Source organism: Trichoplax adhaerens, genomic scaffold, assembly GCF_000150275.1.
Source record: "Trichoplax adhaerens TRIADscaffold_7 genomic scaffold, whole genome shotgun sequence".
Taxonomy (NCBI): Eukaryota; Metazoa; Placozoa; class Uniplacotomia; order Trichoplacea; family Trichoplacidae; genus Trichoplax; species Trichoplax adhaerens.
This window is the reverse complement of record NW_002060949.1, coordinates 1,605,311-1,622,020: the sequence shown is the minus strand read 5'-3', so window position 1 is coordinate 1,622,020 and position 16,710 is coordinate 1,605,311. Positions and strand designations below refer to the sequence as shown.

At 32.1% G+C, this 16,710-nt stretch overlaps 2 protein-coding genes across 2 annotated transcripts; one reads left to right on the top strand and one right to left on the bottom strand.

Moving 5' to 3' along the window:
* Positions 1-763: 763 nt before the first annotated feature.
* On the top strand, positions 764-3,158 carry TRIADDRAFT_64068 (expressed hypothetical protein; the record flags this gene model as incomplete). The annotated part of the gene is made up of 4 exons (XM_002114256.1): positions 764-860; positions 1,284-1,432; positions 2,251-2,350; positions 2,751-3,158. 4 exons carry the CDS (start codon positions 764-766, stop codon positions 2,849-2,851), a joined length of 447 nt encoding a protein of 148 aa, XP_002114292.1. The 3' UTR covers positions 2,852-3,158.
* A 1,748-nt stretch (positions 3,159-4,906) lies between these two features.
* Positions 4,907-9,999, bottom strand: TRIADDRAFT_57950 (uncharacterized protein; the record flags this gene model as incomplete). Its single annotated transcript, XM_002113939.1, has 16 exons — positions 4,907-4,996; positions 5,122-5,186; positions 5,313-5,406; positions 5,512-5,627; positions 5,820-5,901; positions 6,230-6,304; positions 6,838-6,974; positions 7,175-7,298; positions 7,599-7,728; positions 7,944-8,011; positions 8,129-8,264; positions 8,436-8,544; positions 8,706-8,753; positions 9,010-9,079; positions 9,288-9,353; positions 9,853-9,999. The coding sequence occupies 16 exons, from the start codon at positions 9,997-9,999 to the stop codon at positions 4,907-4,909; spliced, it is 1,557 nt and encodes a 518-aa protein (XP_002113975.1).
* Positions 10,000-16,710: the final 6,711 nt, after the last annotated feature.

Below are 16,710 nucleotides of genomic sequence, written 5' to 3'. Positions count from 1 at the left end.
TTGCAGACGTGTGGTACAATGATAGAGTTAAGAAAAAAACATACTGACATTTCTACAGTAAGAGAAAAGTCGATTCAAAAGCCCCTGATTGAATCTCTCCCTTCATGTGTTCAATATAAAGCATCTACACCATGTAGAGTATATCATATGGAGACAAACTGTACGTTTTTTTCCAAGGGACTTGGAAGCTCCAGGTTTTACAGTACAGTACACTGTCCTGTACAGTGTACTGTACTGTAAAAGAGCCTCGTGCAGTTTACAGTATGTACTGTACAGTACAGTATACTGAGTACAGTGTACAGTGGATAGTGTACATTGTACTGTATGAATCCAAACTGTCATGTCCATGTTCCTGGGACTAAGACAAAAAAAAGCAAATTGGATTTGGTCTCTGGATGTTGAAGACATCAGGCACTTTTTACTTACTGTACACTAGGGTACATTATAACAGTACCGTCTTCACAGTCAGATTGATACTGTAGTTTGGCGTTGGTCTATGATTTTCCATAATATACTGTACTGTATATAGACAGTAGAGTACGGAAGAAGGACTACTGACTAGTCCAGTTGATAGCCTATCCAGGTTGCAGTACAGTACATAGTACACAGCTTTCCCTCTGTAAACGTGACCGCTACCGCTACCCTGTAGCAGCATATACACTTCAACTTGTAGCGACACAAACACATGCATCGTACAGTACAGTGTACAGTGTGCAGTATTGACAAGCAGTATTGTAGGCTACAGTACTGTCGTTTGACCTCGATGGGATCCGACCACAGTAGAGTTAGGCCAGTGCTCAAGCCCGGGGACGAGTACCGGGGTTGGGCACTGCTGCTAGTGATTGTCCGTGCTCCTTCTGGTACGCATGCGCAAAAAAACGGTCAACTCTTCCATCGCTGCTAAAGAAAAATGGCTTCTCTGACTCGATTGTCACTGCCGAGTTTCTACCGTTGCATTTTTAATCCTACTGTCTCACGAGCTTTAATCAACGGAGTTCGTCATGAAACAACGCAATGTAACTATAACTAAATATTTGAACCTATCATACTCATAAATTGAAGCTTGGATGACATAACATTTTCATATTACATATGTACCAACTTTTCGGGTGTTTTTGCATGTGGATGTTTAGTATGCTTGTGCATCAAAGCGCACTATGTGCTCAAGACTTTTTCTGTATACCACTTCTCTTCCTCTACACTAAAATAAATACTTTTCAATGGTCTTATACCCAAACAATTCCATTTTACGACATTAGTCTAGTCTGTATATAATGATGTAGGATTTGTTCTGGTAGCTCACAGATGGGCATTTTCCTTTTTTCCAATTGTAGCTTCAGATGTTGGCGTCACTGGCCGAATCCCTAGCGCTAGTGAGCAAGCAACCGGTAAAGAAAAATTTGAACATGACGCTATGATGACTGGTAACACTGTAAGTCATGAAAACAAACGCTTAATTTATTAAACGATAATCAAAGGAATAAGCTTCAATGTTCCTACCGAGCAGTCATCGACATTCTCTTTATAACCTATGTACGCGTACTTAGTAATTACATAATTCTAGATTCCATTTTTCGCCGCGTACAAAAATCACTTTGAACAGAATAGGCAGACATCATGACGATCTATAGGATTTTTAGTACTATTGTACATATAATATTCATAGCAGTAATATCCCATTTTATGCCAGCATCGATACATTAACAGTTATGCAGCAACTAGTTTAATACTTTGGACTTTATTGTCGCTTCAACCAGAGTTTATATCGTTTGTATAGTGATTCGCCATTATCAAGATGTAAACGGCCATTTCACCATTATACATGATTGAATGTATATAGAAATGGCCATCGCAATCTTCTCCTCAGCACTGAAAGAATAATCTTCCATTTCCCCTAAATATCATTCAAGCTTGAATGTAGCATACAGTAGGAAATTATATTCAATGTTGTAGACCCTTGAATAAAGCAAAATCCAATCGTTACTATCATGCTATGAACTAGTAATAGCCATAAAAATTAGCATGCCGAAGTGATAGCTTATGTATCCTCATCATGATAAAGTTTTTCTATTCTTCCTGCTATAATTCTCTTCCTAACAATTTCTACAGTTTCTATTTATAACTATTGAACGGTTTCTACTGGCTCTGTTCTAGGGCTGTACGCTACTATTTTATGGAAACCTTAGTGTACTACAATAAGATTTTAATATCAACTGCTGCCTAACAATAACTGTAAAATTGATCTTTTAGGATCCCTTTGATATGAGCTTTCACGAAGGTCCATGGGGAACTGCAGTAAACCCACGCGGGGTCCCTTCTCATTTCGATGAAAGGATATTGGGTTGCGTTTGTAAGTATCCAGTGTTTATTCCATAACTGTTACCCCGATATCGATAGCGACTGCACAATTACCTTTACGGCTATTGACTATCCTACAGTAGTAAGCTAGAAAGAGCTAATTTAAACAATGTACAAATATATATATATGTCAATGCCATCTATAAATATATAAAAAAAATACTCAAGGAATGCTTTTATTCAGCTCCAATCCACTCATTATCTTCTATTAATAGATGGTTGCCTTGTAAATGTGAATCAATCTAGAAAAATAGACTTTTCTGTATAGAAATGTATATCACTGCTTACTTTTTCTATTTCATACCTTATGGTGAAATCGTGTAAATAGCTTTTACTTGCTCTGATGATAGTACACATTGTTCATTAATACTTTACTCTTTGCAAACGATAAGGTGAGCCGGAAGCAACTCAAATTATCTATATGACTTTAAAGAAAGGTAATCCACAGCAATGTGATTGTGGCCATTGGTGGAAATTGGTTGAGGCAAAGTAATGCAAAGGAAGAAAATAGATCAATTCATTTAAATGCATTCATTTATATGATTGCTATAGTTTTATGCAGGCTACATTCTATTATATGAAGCTTTAACCAACCTGCTTGAAAGTGATTATCCGTCAAATGCTGAAAACTTGTAACAGTTTTAAAAAAACATTGAATAGCTTTATTGTAAGTTTAGGTTGTGGTGTTTTGACGTTGTTACATTTGTAATCTGCAAACCTATGGATTACAAACTGCTGTAATTTATAAGAATTAGCTAACTTGCGCCATTATAAATAAAAAAGAAAATCTGTTAAGTCTGTAGTGATTGTGGCAGTAAAAACTACTCCAGCACTATATAAAAATTGATAATTAGTCTAAAACTAAAATCTACACGTCGTAAATGGGCCCAACGCCATAACTAAGATATAATGGTAATCTTGATAAAGCTACTCATATCTACAGTAGACGAATGATTTGCATATATTTTTAAAATTTTGAGTACTACGTTATACGCATACACTATATCAGGTTACATTATGGCTAATTTTTATTCCTAACCCCTTAACTAACGCATAATTGTAATCCTTAAAAGTTACTCATATTCACAGTAGACCAATGATTTGCATGTATTTTAAAAATTTTGAGTACTATACTGTACAGCATATCAGGTTACATTGCGGCGAACTTTTATTCCTAACGCTTTTACTAAAGCATAATTATAATCTTGACAAGTTACTCATTATCTACAGTACACGAACGATTTGCATGTACTTTAAGAATTTTGACTAGTAATAGCTGAGCACTGTATTAGACTGTATATCAGGTTATATTGCGGGCAATTTCTAAATTCTTTTCTATGCCTTATTGCAAACTAGCAGATAACTGATTAGGGCAACCTAATTTTACGATTATGTTATCGATTAATTAAATAGGATTCTACGGGTAGTGTAGTTATATCCGTCACAGCTATAATACTGTATTATTTCCTCTTTTCGCTATCATTTAATTCTAAATTAGGCTAATTCGATGAATCATCAATTTATTTAATTGCATGAATTGTGATACATTTTAAATTTCTAAAATTGCAAACCACATTTGCATGCGATTTATGCTGTAATGTCTAATTCCTAGAATAAAATAACTATACGAAAATTGCTAAGATCCGTCATATCAACTGATTCATGATAATGTACCATATGTGAGTACACGAACGAAATAAAGGCATTCAAGTGATTACTATAAAACACAGTAATTTAACGACATCTTTGCTCTTGTATTTGCATTTATTAACACACTAAAGGTAAAATAATCTAATTTATAAAGGTGTATTTCATATAGCAGATTAGTTTGAAACAAATTCATTTTATATAGCTGCATTAGATATTGATAGAGAAACAATTGACTATCAAATTATAAAAGAAATTATCTTTGCATATGTCAGGAAAACGAATGTTGTTTTTAATACTTAATTCTTCAATTTGCAATTTCAGCACAGTGGACTAATATCTAAATTTGATTCTGAACATAAGATGAAAATATAATTGTCTATTTTCGCTAAAGCAGCTACATATTGTATGTATGTAGGTACACATTGGAGATATACATGAACAAGCCTGATTACCGAAGTAATTAGCATTGTAGCTGGACTATTAATAAGGTTATAAAGAAGTACTATATTTAAAAATTTTTCGGTCTATCGATATCTCTAGCATTTAATTTAAGAATATGTTCTAGCTTAAATAACGAACCTCTGTAGAGCATACATAATCAATCAACACGACTATTAGAATTGCTTCAGTTTCACCTATATCATACCATAGTTAAAATATTCCTCATAAAAAAATGGTTTACTGTAAGATTTTAAAGGCATTTTTACTCTTGTATTCTATAGTGTTTGGTCATAATAATGATATTTATTTCATCTATATAACGTTTAATTTTACAAAGTAAAGATTAATTAATAGCCAGTAAAAATTTAAACTATTTAGCCTGTCAAATATAGAAGATGTATTGAATGCTATCAAGCATTTTCTGTTATCGCAGACTGCAACTGCCAGCTTAATTGCGTTACTTCCAACCAACTAGTGGACTTTGCAAAATTGCTACTAAGACAATAGAGAAAATGTACATGACGGCGATCGGAAAGCCCATCCATACCTATGGAAATAACATGAAGTTAAATTTAATCAGACAAATCAACTTAAAGACATCATCTGTCAATTTCATTGATACTAATTTTTTTTAAATATAACTATTTTTTTGTTTTATTCCCTTATCTTTACCTTATAAGTTTCCCTATATCCAAATATTGCTACAAACCATACAACTATTAATATCACCAATACCTCTGCGATAATTTGATTAAAATAAATAGATGATAGTCAAATTAGTCGTCTAGACACCACTATGGAATTTAAGAAATAAAGAAAAAGCTGTTAAATAGCAGTCAAAATTTTGAATGCTTAAGACTAACCTGCGGATGATTCCCATTGTAAACCTCGGAAAAATACTAATCCAGTAAATACAGCCAGGCATAACGTATTATTCATTGTAGCTGCTCCATATAGCTAAAACAAATCGACGCAAAATAACTATCAACACAAGCTAACTTAATAAAATTCTTTAATGATAGTAATTATAGAAATAACTGAATACGAAAATAGCAGTGTAACCTGGCTGTATGTTACGGTTATATTTAATCGCTTTCTTTTAGCAGCAAATTGCAAAGAAGAAATTAATTCAGATGCATTGGAGCAAATTGGATTGACCACAAACGAGATATAAAAGGCTAGTTTTCCGGATTGAAATTTTAAATAATTATGTAGTAGAACAAGATGTCAAAATTAATATCGCACTATTTAAATTTGATATTTAATCGATATTAGCACTAGTATTGGAATAACTAGAGCTCCCTTGTTGTGTAAGAATCAAGTTATATGTCGTTTTTATACTAATTAATAGTAATGATAACTTTGCTTACCGGAAATTGGAATGTAGTTCTCATTATATGGGTTAGTTAATGCTACAACAGCATTACACATCGGATCTGAGAAAAACGTTACCTGTATGATAGAAAAGTATAAAATTCTAAAGTTTATTATATTAATTACCTAAAATCATTAGTAAGTAACAAAATCAGAGCAGCGCTTTGAAACAACTCCATTTAATATCTAAAATTATTGACCATCAAAATTATTTGATTACATATAATTAATTATTTATTATCCAATAATTAGTATTGATGAATTAAAACTTGGATAAAACTACAATTGCATCTAAAACTACTTCTTTTAGTTAACTTATTGATAAACTTGATTGCTAATTAACTACTAAAAAAGCAAGCGCAAATTAACAAATTAAATCTTTAGCTTTAAATATAGAGCTAGCTACCAGTAATAATCCACCCAGTAACATTGCTATCGATTTCTTTAGGACTTTGTCCTTATCTTCAGGTTCATCACTATCCTAAATCAGCCAAAGATAATAGATGGTATCAGTTTTATTTACGATGATTAACTTAGTCTATAAATAATAATAAGCGAAGTTGCTCGTCAATAAATTACTACTTCGTGACTCTATAATCTGTCTTTTAATTTATACAACTTATCCCGTATGGATAGCCATACGAATATATCATTGACTCATATTATGTAAATTAAAAAATCAGTTGGCAATATTGCATAGCCATTTCTAAATAATTGATAGTTCATAGGTTATAATAAATAGATCAAGATCACTAGATATAGTTGATTCTTTTTCGGTCTTCTTCAAGTGATCAAATGAAAATTTTTCTTACATGACTAATTCTATCAGCTCTCATTTATGACATCAGTGTTTAATTTGGCTACAGGATTCACCATCTATCGTTAGCTAAATATAGTGATGATACACTGTGCAGTACTTTGTTCTTTCCCGAATATGAAGAATAACCAAAAATCTTTTATCATGAACCAATATTTTCCAATGGAAATGATTGCTTAATAATTCTACTTGTATACCTTTCCTTTGGGTTCATCTGTTTCTTTTTTCTGCTCATTTTCGTCTTGTTTCGGGCTCTCTTCCTCTTCTTTTTCTTCTTGGCTCTCTTTTGCTGAAGCCATTACTTTCCATGCAGTAAAATACTTTTTAGATAGACCTAAATTAAAGAGATATCATAAATTTACTGTATATACCAATTAATTTAGCTATATTTCGCTCTAATAAGTACAAACAGATAGAATTTAATAAATATACAGTTCTAAGATCTTAACTCGATGCGACATCTTGCTACTTTTAACAGTAAAACTTGACTGAAAAGACTAGGTTAATATAAATTTAGCCTTATTCTATACACACCAGCTGCAGGAGGAACCAATCGGCTTTTCTCATTCGTAGATTCTTCGTCCTCATTAGCTTGGCTTGTACCAGCTACCTTAGTGTTATGATCTTGTGCTCTTTCAACATCGCCTATTTTGGACGGCTGTGTAAATGAAGCGGTCATATTCAGAATGAATTTTTGTACTACTTTTCTTTTCAGCCTATTTTCAATGATAACTGTCATTCAGTTGGAATTCAAGCAACAACAATCTTAAATACGTTATGAGTAATCATTAATAGTTTCAACTTAATCATTTTACATTTCTTCATGACGTCTTTGCTGCCTTCTTTCTGCAGCTTTACTATCCCATATCTAAATTATCCAATTGAATGAGTATTTATCAAACATAAAACTGAGTTCTTGCTATCATAGCTAAAAAAATAAATTTAACACAGTATTTACCAAATAGGCCATGTTAACAATACAGCTGATAATGCTTATAATCATTGTTGCTAGAGCACAGTAGCGAATATAAGCCGGTTGAGGCCCTACTTTGCTCGGACCATAAACCCAATCAGCAGTTTGCACAACGCTGGATCATAAATAGAAGATATTGAAATATTGCATAGCATTGGCGATTATTTAATCAGTCAAGAAAGTTAAAACCTAACTTAAACCCTTAACTATAAATCAGATTCTAATTTGTTTAATAAATTGAAAATACTACTGTATAATAATCGAAATAGAGGTAGATTTTTACGTTTTACTTAGCATCTAAATTAATTAACATATCAACATAGAGCTTACAGGTAGGATAGAGATGTTAAAACCATCACAATAACACCAACTTTGACATCACTCATAACGGTAACTCCCTAAAATAACAAAGGATATTTATAGATTTCATTTATGGCTGATTCAAGAAAGATAAAAGACACGAAACGATCATCAATCTTAGGTAAGAGCAACATCTAGTAGTTTAAGTTGAATACCTGGCGGGTTAGGCTAAATTTATCAGCGCCCGTTTTTTCGATTGCTTTGCCGTCTTCGCCTAAATCACACCTGCCAATAATTAAACTACCCGCCCAAGCTAGTGTTAGCAACATAATTGTGCTACCAGCCAATGCTCTAGAATTAATCATTGAGAAATTAGTTCATGAGCAAACAGAACGAGTCCAGCATTAACTTAACATTTGCTTATTTCTATCAATAGCTTGTAAATACTATCAAGTTCAATTCATCTTCGTATTTTTCTCTGTTCTAAACTTTTCAGCCTTATCGGTAAACTAAAATTCATACCCCATTCCTACGCTTATTTTTCTTTGCGCTAATTCTTTAGGTCCTAATCCAGATACTAAAATCATGACTGCATCAGGTATGGCTCCTAGTAGTGGCAATACCAACCCACCTAATTGTTATAAAGTCCTAAATCATTATTATTATCATTTATTATGCTTATATTATCTATTTTCGCAAATTCGCTTTCTAAATTACTATGTTATTACGGTATGTTACATACGAATATTATGAGGTAATGATGATTCTGCAACTTCAATAGATCTCACTTACCAATGATGCTGGCTGGCAATCCTAAATCTAACAACAATTCTGCTCCATCTGTTAAAATACATTAATTAATATGTTATGTACATCAGATTGTGTAAACATGATTCCCATAACAAAATATAATAAAATGTTGTATTATTTTATGAAACTAATCGTATTCTGAGAACCTAACTTGATAAGCTCACAAAGCATAGGTAATTGATCGACCAGATTTAAGATGAGGCAGATTAATTATGTATTCTATGTCAGGTATTATAATCGTACACTCTTCATACGATAATTAAAACAGTATTTTATCCTTCCATACCTGAAATTAATTTAGCTGCCATTATCAATATCGTGCCATAAAAGACCATTAAAATCAAATTTCCAGGAATCTATAAAGTAGTCATGTATTAGCTTCATAATCAGTCTTTCAAACTTTAAACAAGAAATACTGGAACGTCTTACAAAAATCTTCATGATATTCTATATATTTTTATAAATACTGGAGCTAATTTTATAATCATTAACAAATCTTGCAGCGGTGCTATTAATATTTGCTTCGTCTCTTACTTTTTACGAAATAGTCAACTAATTGCTTACGTTATTAGCACAGGGAAACCAGCTATGTCTCATCTGGTAGCAAGTATCACCAGCACCACCACTTGTCTTTGAGCAAAAAATTGTAATCATTTTTATTAGAGCGACAAATCATAGTCGATATGGCTGATGGATAATATTTAATATAATATGTAGAAAATTTTTTATAATTAATGTGAAGTCAAATTATTAGTGTTTGACATTCTGTCAACATTGTACTGTGCAGCTGATTACATCTAATGGATACATAAGGTACATTATCGTCGGCATTTAAGCTAATCAATAAGAAGTAACTCCGATTTATTGTTGACAATATTTCTAATTTGTGCAGCTTCAATAGCTCCAATAGATGAAATGATGTCGGATTGCAATAAAGTTTTTCTTTTTTGTGGAAAATAGATGATCCAATTATGCTTAAACGTCAATACGCTAAAACTAAGCCGATCGATTAAGTAAACGGAATAAAAGATTAATACTAATAGTAATAAGAATGATGACATTAACACATTCGAATTGAAAGCATATACTTCCATTCAGTGAAACCTTTTATTAATACTGTTCAACTTACGTTATCCGTTGTTGGTAGAGGTTGAGATACATTGCTATCGATGTCAAATATTACTGCAGCCTGAGAAGAGTGAATATTAGTTTGTACAAGGAATGAAAGAGCTATGATTAGAAAAACCCAACTATTGATGGTTCTACTAGCCGCCATTGTGATTATGTTTAAAATTTCCTGACAGTCTGATCAATTTATATGAAACATATGTTTGTCGATGACTGATATAAATGTATGTTAGACGCGATAAGGGAACAAAAGCTTGCCCATATGCTTTAGCTTTACATCGATTAGAAATAATAAGCATAAATTAAGAATTGACGTAGGTCATCTATCATTCTATTATAGTTTTGCATCGTAAATGGACAAAACGTATGGTTAACTGCGTCAATATCTTAAATATATATCAAATTAATAAACTGATATGACCAGAATATCTATCTTCATTATCGCTCAGCCAATATTGGAAGAGTTATTAATTCTCCAGAGCCAAGTAACACTGTCAGACTTTAGATTTGCTAAGTACGAGTAGATAAGTAAAAAGATAAGGTCTTATTCATTGGTACCATAAAAGAATTTTACGTAAATTCATCCTTATTTAAGATATAAAACTAAATATTTTAAATTAATTCTACTACCACTCCATTTACTAATATTTAATTTAAGTATTCCTTTGCGTCTGCTTATTTAAAGATAGAGTATTACAGTATAGACATACGTATGTCAAATACTTTTCATAGCAAATTCATTTAAAGAATAGATTATATTATATATTGAAGTAATTGGTCCTATATTTCACGCTCATAATGAAATCGAAATTTTTTCATTATGGTCGTGTCGCCAAGATATTATCTCTGCTATGCATGATATCTGACCGTCATTAGAGGTACTTACAGATTTTATTTTATGGTCAATGACGTTGTGTATATGAACTTATTAGAACAAACAGAATATGTGTTTATCGTAGTCGGAAACTGATTACATGTTTTTAGATATCACTATTTAGGCTGCTGCATAGATGATAAAATAGATTGTAGGAATAGCTCAGGTTTATTTAAATATTATAATAAACATTTTGAAATTGTATCACTGTTAAAACTTTACTGGTCTGTAAATACTAAATTTAAATAACGTTTCCTATTATCAATTATATCTTGCATTAAAATCTTATTACACATCATCCATGCGTAGCACTCTCTTGATATAAATAGTAATTATACCAATAAAAATGACTAATTGAATCATCTGAAATATCTTTAGTCAATCAACCGCTTGTCTAAGTGATATTCTGGGTAAAGTTCAATATTTGCAATATTTAGGTAAACTATTTGCAGGATTCATATGCAAATGATGTGCAGTACAGTACTATAGCGAAAAGATAGGTAATTAATACAATGATTCTTTTTATTACTTTGTGAGTCATCATAAGTACATAAGACTGCCATTTTAAAATTGAATAATAAGTAAATGAGTAATTATTGCATTAATAATATTAATCCATTTTAATAATGTTAATTATCGATGCTGACAAAGTAAAATAATTGATTAGCTACAAAACTATCTGGAAAATAAAATAGAATGCTGGTAACGTTGCGATTTGGCTATATATTTGCGTATGCGATTTTACGATTTTATAGCAACCCTTAATATATCCTCAATTCATAAATTGCTATTAGAATCAAATCAGCGAAAATGCACGACACTGTTTACCTTGTGAGCGATGCTGAGTAAAACTTACCTCGAGCCCTTAGATGAATATCATAATTACAGAAATAGCGAATCATGTTGCAGATGAGATATTATCTTCTGCAATGTCCTTACTTACTAAATTACCCTCTTATTCATATCAATTCAGCAGCTAAATTGAAATGTTTTAGCTGAATACTAACTGTATCAGCATTAGAGCTACTTAAAGGCATTCAATACCCATATTTATTATTTTCATATAACTTATATAGGAAACTGCGTATGATTTGCTTTTTTCAAATCTACAATCAAAAGAATGATAACTTTTTTAGAAACGTTAAGTTATTAGACCAGCAAGATCATACATTGCATATAAACAAGGTAGGGATGTGAAAGTAATATATCTATATACCGAAAAATCTATGTTTTTATTTGGATTTATATTTTCTATTTCAAGATATATAGTTAGCATGGCGTATTTTTCAGAAAAATCGTAGACTTTATCAACTAGCATAACTTACAGCAGTTTCCTTATATGTTGATTTTAAATTTTCCATAAAGCTCGATAATTATTGGCCAAAGAATTAAATTTATCTAGACTTTTACATCTACTGTATATCATACTCGGCACCTACGCTACCGACTTCCTGGTTATCATCAGGTATTATTTTCGGCCAGGTTTCATTCTAAATCAATTCATTACTCCAAAATCGCTTTTACAATGAAATAAAATGTTTTATTTCAAAAACGTTTCTGTTACGCCAGTTCCATGACCCTCTGTAACTAATTAATTATAACCCATATATGCAAAACAAGTAATCTATTACATCTAAAATGTACGAGTATAATTTCTATAAGATAAATCTTATCTAAATTAATATGAAATAGAATCTTATTCATTAATTTTATGCACTTACAACAACAGCTTGACAATTAGTATCATAATGTCTCGCACTAATATGTATGAAAATGACATTTAAACTACAACAATTCAGCCCTATATAATTTCATCAACCTGTAATATTAACTTCTCAAACAATGACAATTATCCGTATTTTCATTAACGGCTTATCCAAATAATAACCTGTTAATAAGAAATACTCAGGTAAATGGTTCTAGTTTTGCAATTTTGCGGTAATTTCCTGAAATGAATGGGCTTAATAATCCCTTCTTGGTTCGCAATCCATTACCTGGAAATTGAGTGCTGCTGCTCCATGTTGCTACCGTAATTAGCTGAAATCACCAGTCCAATTTCAGCTACGTTTCGTATCGTGACAGATCTCTCGATAAAAGGTACCGGACCCGGTACCTGGATTTACTATTGCATAACGACTGCGTCGTGCAATAACCTGCGTCATGTTTTGATTGGAATAACGATATGATATTTTCACTGCCTGTTCATTTTCTTATATAGCCTTAGTTATGTGCGTGTTTTTGCTTCTGAGTGGAGCACTCAGAAAACAGTGTATGACTCGGTTATGATACACGTGCAAGGTAGAATACACCATGTGCACTCAATGTGCAGCTGTTGCTATGCATTAGCTTGCAATTTTTTGTCCGACTTTTTTTAACAATATTAAGATATTTTAGATAGCAGTTCTTTTAATTACTCCTTGGTTATCCTATCCAAAATTCATTTATTGTACTATAAGTACTATATTCTTCTATTAACCGTCTATATCAATTAATTATATAAAGTATTACTGAGAACTGAGGGCACAGTATTGGACTCGGTTATATAACACTATGGACAGCCGTTGCTATGCATTAGCTAGCAATTTGATGTCCGATTTTATTTTAACAATATTGAGATATTTTAGATAGCAGTTCTTTTAATTACTCCTTGATTATCCTATCCAAATTCATTTACTGTATTGTAACTTATATTTTCTTCTATTAACCGTCTATATCAATTAATTACATAAAGTATTACTGAGAACTGAGGGCACAGTATTGGACTCCGGTATAATACACATGCGAGATAGAATACACTATGGACAGCCGCTGCTATGCATTATCTAGCAATTTGATGGCCGATTTTGTTTTAACAACAATAAGATATTTTAGATAGCAGTTCTCTTATTTTTCCTGGCCATCCTATAGAAATTCATTTATTGTACTGTAAGTTATATTTTATTCTATTATTAAGCGTCTACATTAATTATACAAAGTATTACTGAGAAGTAAGGACACAGTATTGGACTTAGCTATGATACACGTGTGAGGTAGAATACACAGCGCGTATATACGGCCATTGCTATGTATCAATTTTTAATTTTTTTTTCAATTTTGTTTCAATAACAATAAGGTATTCTAGACGGTAGTTCTTTTATTACTCCTTGGTCGTTCTATCGGAATTCATTTGTTATACCGTAGATTGGATTTTACTCTATTAACCGACTATATTATATAAAGTATTATGCCAAATGAAACCTGAAAAATACCTAACTTGGCTTTTGTAGGTCATCTGTCTCTGTCTCTCTTTTCGGCACGAGTGATCGCTGACTCATTAGTTGTAATTATACGTTAGGCTATATTAGATTATGTATTTTTATACGTAGTTTGACTCTTAATTCTCGATTTGGGTAATACACTACCTTAGTACTCAAGTTATTTTCTACTTCGCAATAAAATAAGTCAAAGGGACTGACAGCTAATATGTCACATCATTATTAGAAAATAGGCTGACAAAACTTTCCACAAGGATCACTTGTGTGGAAAAGAGACTGATGGCAGTCTGCATAATAAGTCAAAGATGCTGACAGCTAAAAATATCGCGTCATTATTGATTAAAAATCAGCTGACTTAAGTCTCTATCAGTCCTATTGGCCGCTGTAGGCGACTGACGGACCTTGGAACACCATCTTGCCTCAAAATAAAAAATAAATAGTAGAACCCACGCTCGTTATACTTCGTGTACTGCAAGTACTTGCACATTTTATTTCACGATATTCAGGTAGTAGCTAAGTCAGATGTTTAAATAACAGCTTCAAAGGTATGCGGTAGTCGGATATAAGCATTAAGTGTTGTTTATAATTTGCTTTTTGACCTATGATATTTATACATGATGCACCTGTGATATGCTGTAGCATTGTACACACAGCGGAATAATAAACTGTTTCAGTTCACTTGTCTAACCGTAAGTTGCTTTATTCTCTCCAATACCTTACAATTCAAATCTCTAATACACAAACTATTTTGCATTTAAAAACATTCTATAGCTTAATACAAGACAATATCTTTGATTATTCTTGATCTATCAAAGAGAATAAAAAGACGAAAATGGTATCAATGAAGATATGGCCATTTTTCAATGTGTCCTGTAAAACAAATAAACAATACCTAGTATATAGAATAGAAGAGCTTTACTCATCTTAATGCAGAATCATGGTACAACATTTTATCCATCAGATCGTTCTATTGCGTGATTATAGAATGGGGGAATTTACAAGGATTGCTCGATTAATATTTTCCTCCTTCCTAATATAGTCCCTGGTATTTACTATTTTATTTCCAATCAATTATAGTGAGTTCTTCAAAGTGTATAAGACTTGACTGCGAGTGTAGTAAACAATTCAAATTTTCAATAAGCTCGTATACATGCGCAATAAAATAATTTTGATGTAAATCACGATATTATGTGAGAACTGTCTACTTGTATTAATTTTGCGAGGGCTATCGCTAGGGTAGTTGTTTTTGTTTTTATTGTTGTTAGTTCTCTTTCCTCTTCTGCAGACCGTATTTGCATGCAATCTGCTTCGCAAAGAGACACTAGAGACTGAAGAGCACAAGAGTCCTATCAGTATCTAGACTTGCCTACAATCTACAGCACAATATATCTAATTACGACTAACGCCAGCCTTTGTTAATTGTCCAATTTTTTTAAATCATTCTATCTGTCATCTCGTTTTGTTACCAATTATAATTATTATCCTATCGTAATTGCTATATCAAGCAGTGGTATGCGAGGATAATTATGTGCACGCTATACACCAGGTTACCATGGGATAGTAAAGACCGGTATTATTAAACATGGTTGTAAATAACTTTCTGAAGACGATGCGATAACTGTAAGCTTTCTATTGTCGCATGGATTGCAATACTAATCCTAATGTTGCTAATGTCTACGTTAGTATTCGATAGCGAATCTCAACGCGGAAGCTTTCTGATCCAAGCTATACGCTGAGTGAAGAATATATTAGTCGAGTTGGCCACTCTATCACAAATTATATACTGCTCATTGCACAGGTAAACTTCAGTTAAGAATGTCCTATCTGCAAGCAGGAACTGCTCAATAGGTGACAGAAGGACGATGAATATTACGAAACAAATTCTAAATATAACTGACGAGAGAATTCAATTAATAAATTTAAATTTTACGGATAAAATCATTAGGAACGAATATTTATAGCCCTTGAAGAAAATACGATAATCGTAATTAACTACCATACCGTATGGAAAGAATTTAATTGAATGGCTAATCGTTAATAAGAACTTGGGCGCTATCTAAAAATCTGAAGTGGATGGTTACCGTAATTCGGGACGCATACGTTCTAAATTTCAAAATAAACTGTCTACCACGTATCATATAAAATTAATCGTAACGATAACCATATCGTAATTGGACGCAAACTCAGTTTAAAAGCTACCAAATCAAAAAGGTAAATATCCTATAAAGAACCAATGAATTAATTAGTATGCTAAATTAACGATACGTTAGCTATAGAAATAATTTAGCCCATTCCCAATTTGTGAATTAATTATATCACCCTCATTTTAACTTCTCAGAAAGTATTTCTTTGGCAGTTATGTATAGAGTACGTAATGAACGCAGATATATAGTGGTAAGTTCAGTTTTATTTAAAATAATTTTCAATAGGAATAGATTTATAACGTTGTATTGGAATCAAACTGTTAATTGTCATATAATTTACTCTTTAAAAACAATAGAATTCAGTACTTTTTTCTTCAAACGCTATAGCATCGTTTTCTCTCAGCTTTTTAATGAAAGAACATTAATGATTTGATTATTAATAGTAGAACAAACGCTCACGGTAAAGAGAACGATAAATCACTTTGTGTTTACTGATTTATCGAAGCAACTCTTAATTTCACAAGGTTATTATACGTCAGAAGAAAATAACCAACCAATACTGCGGAAGATAACATCGTATTTGATTT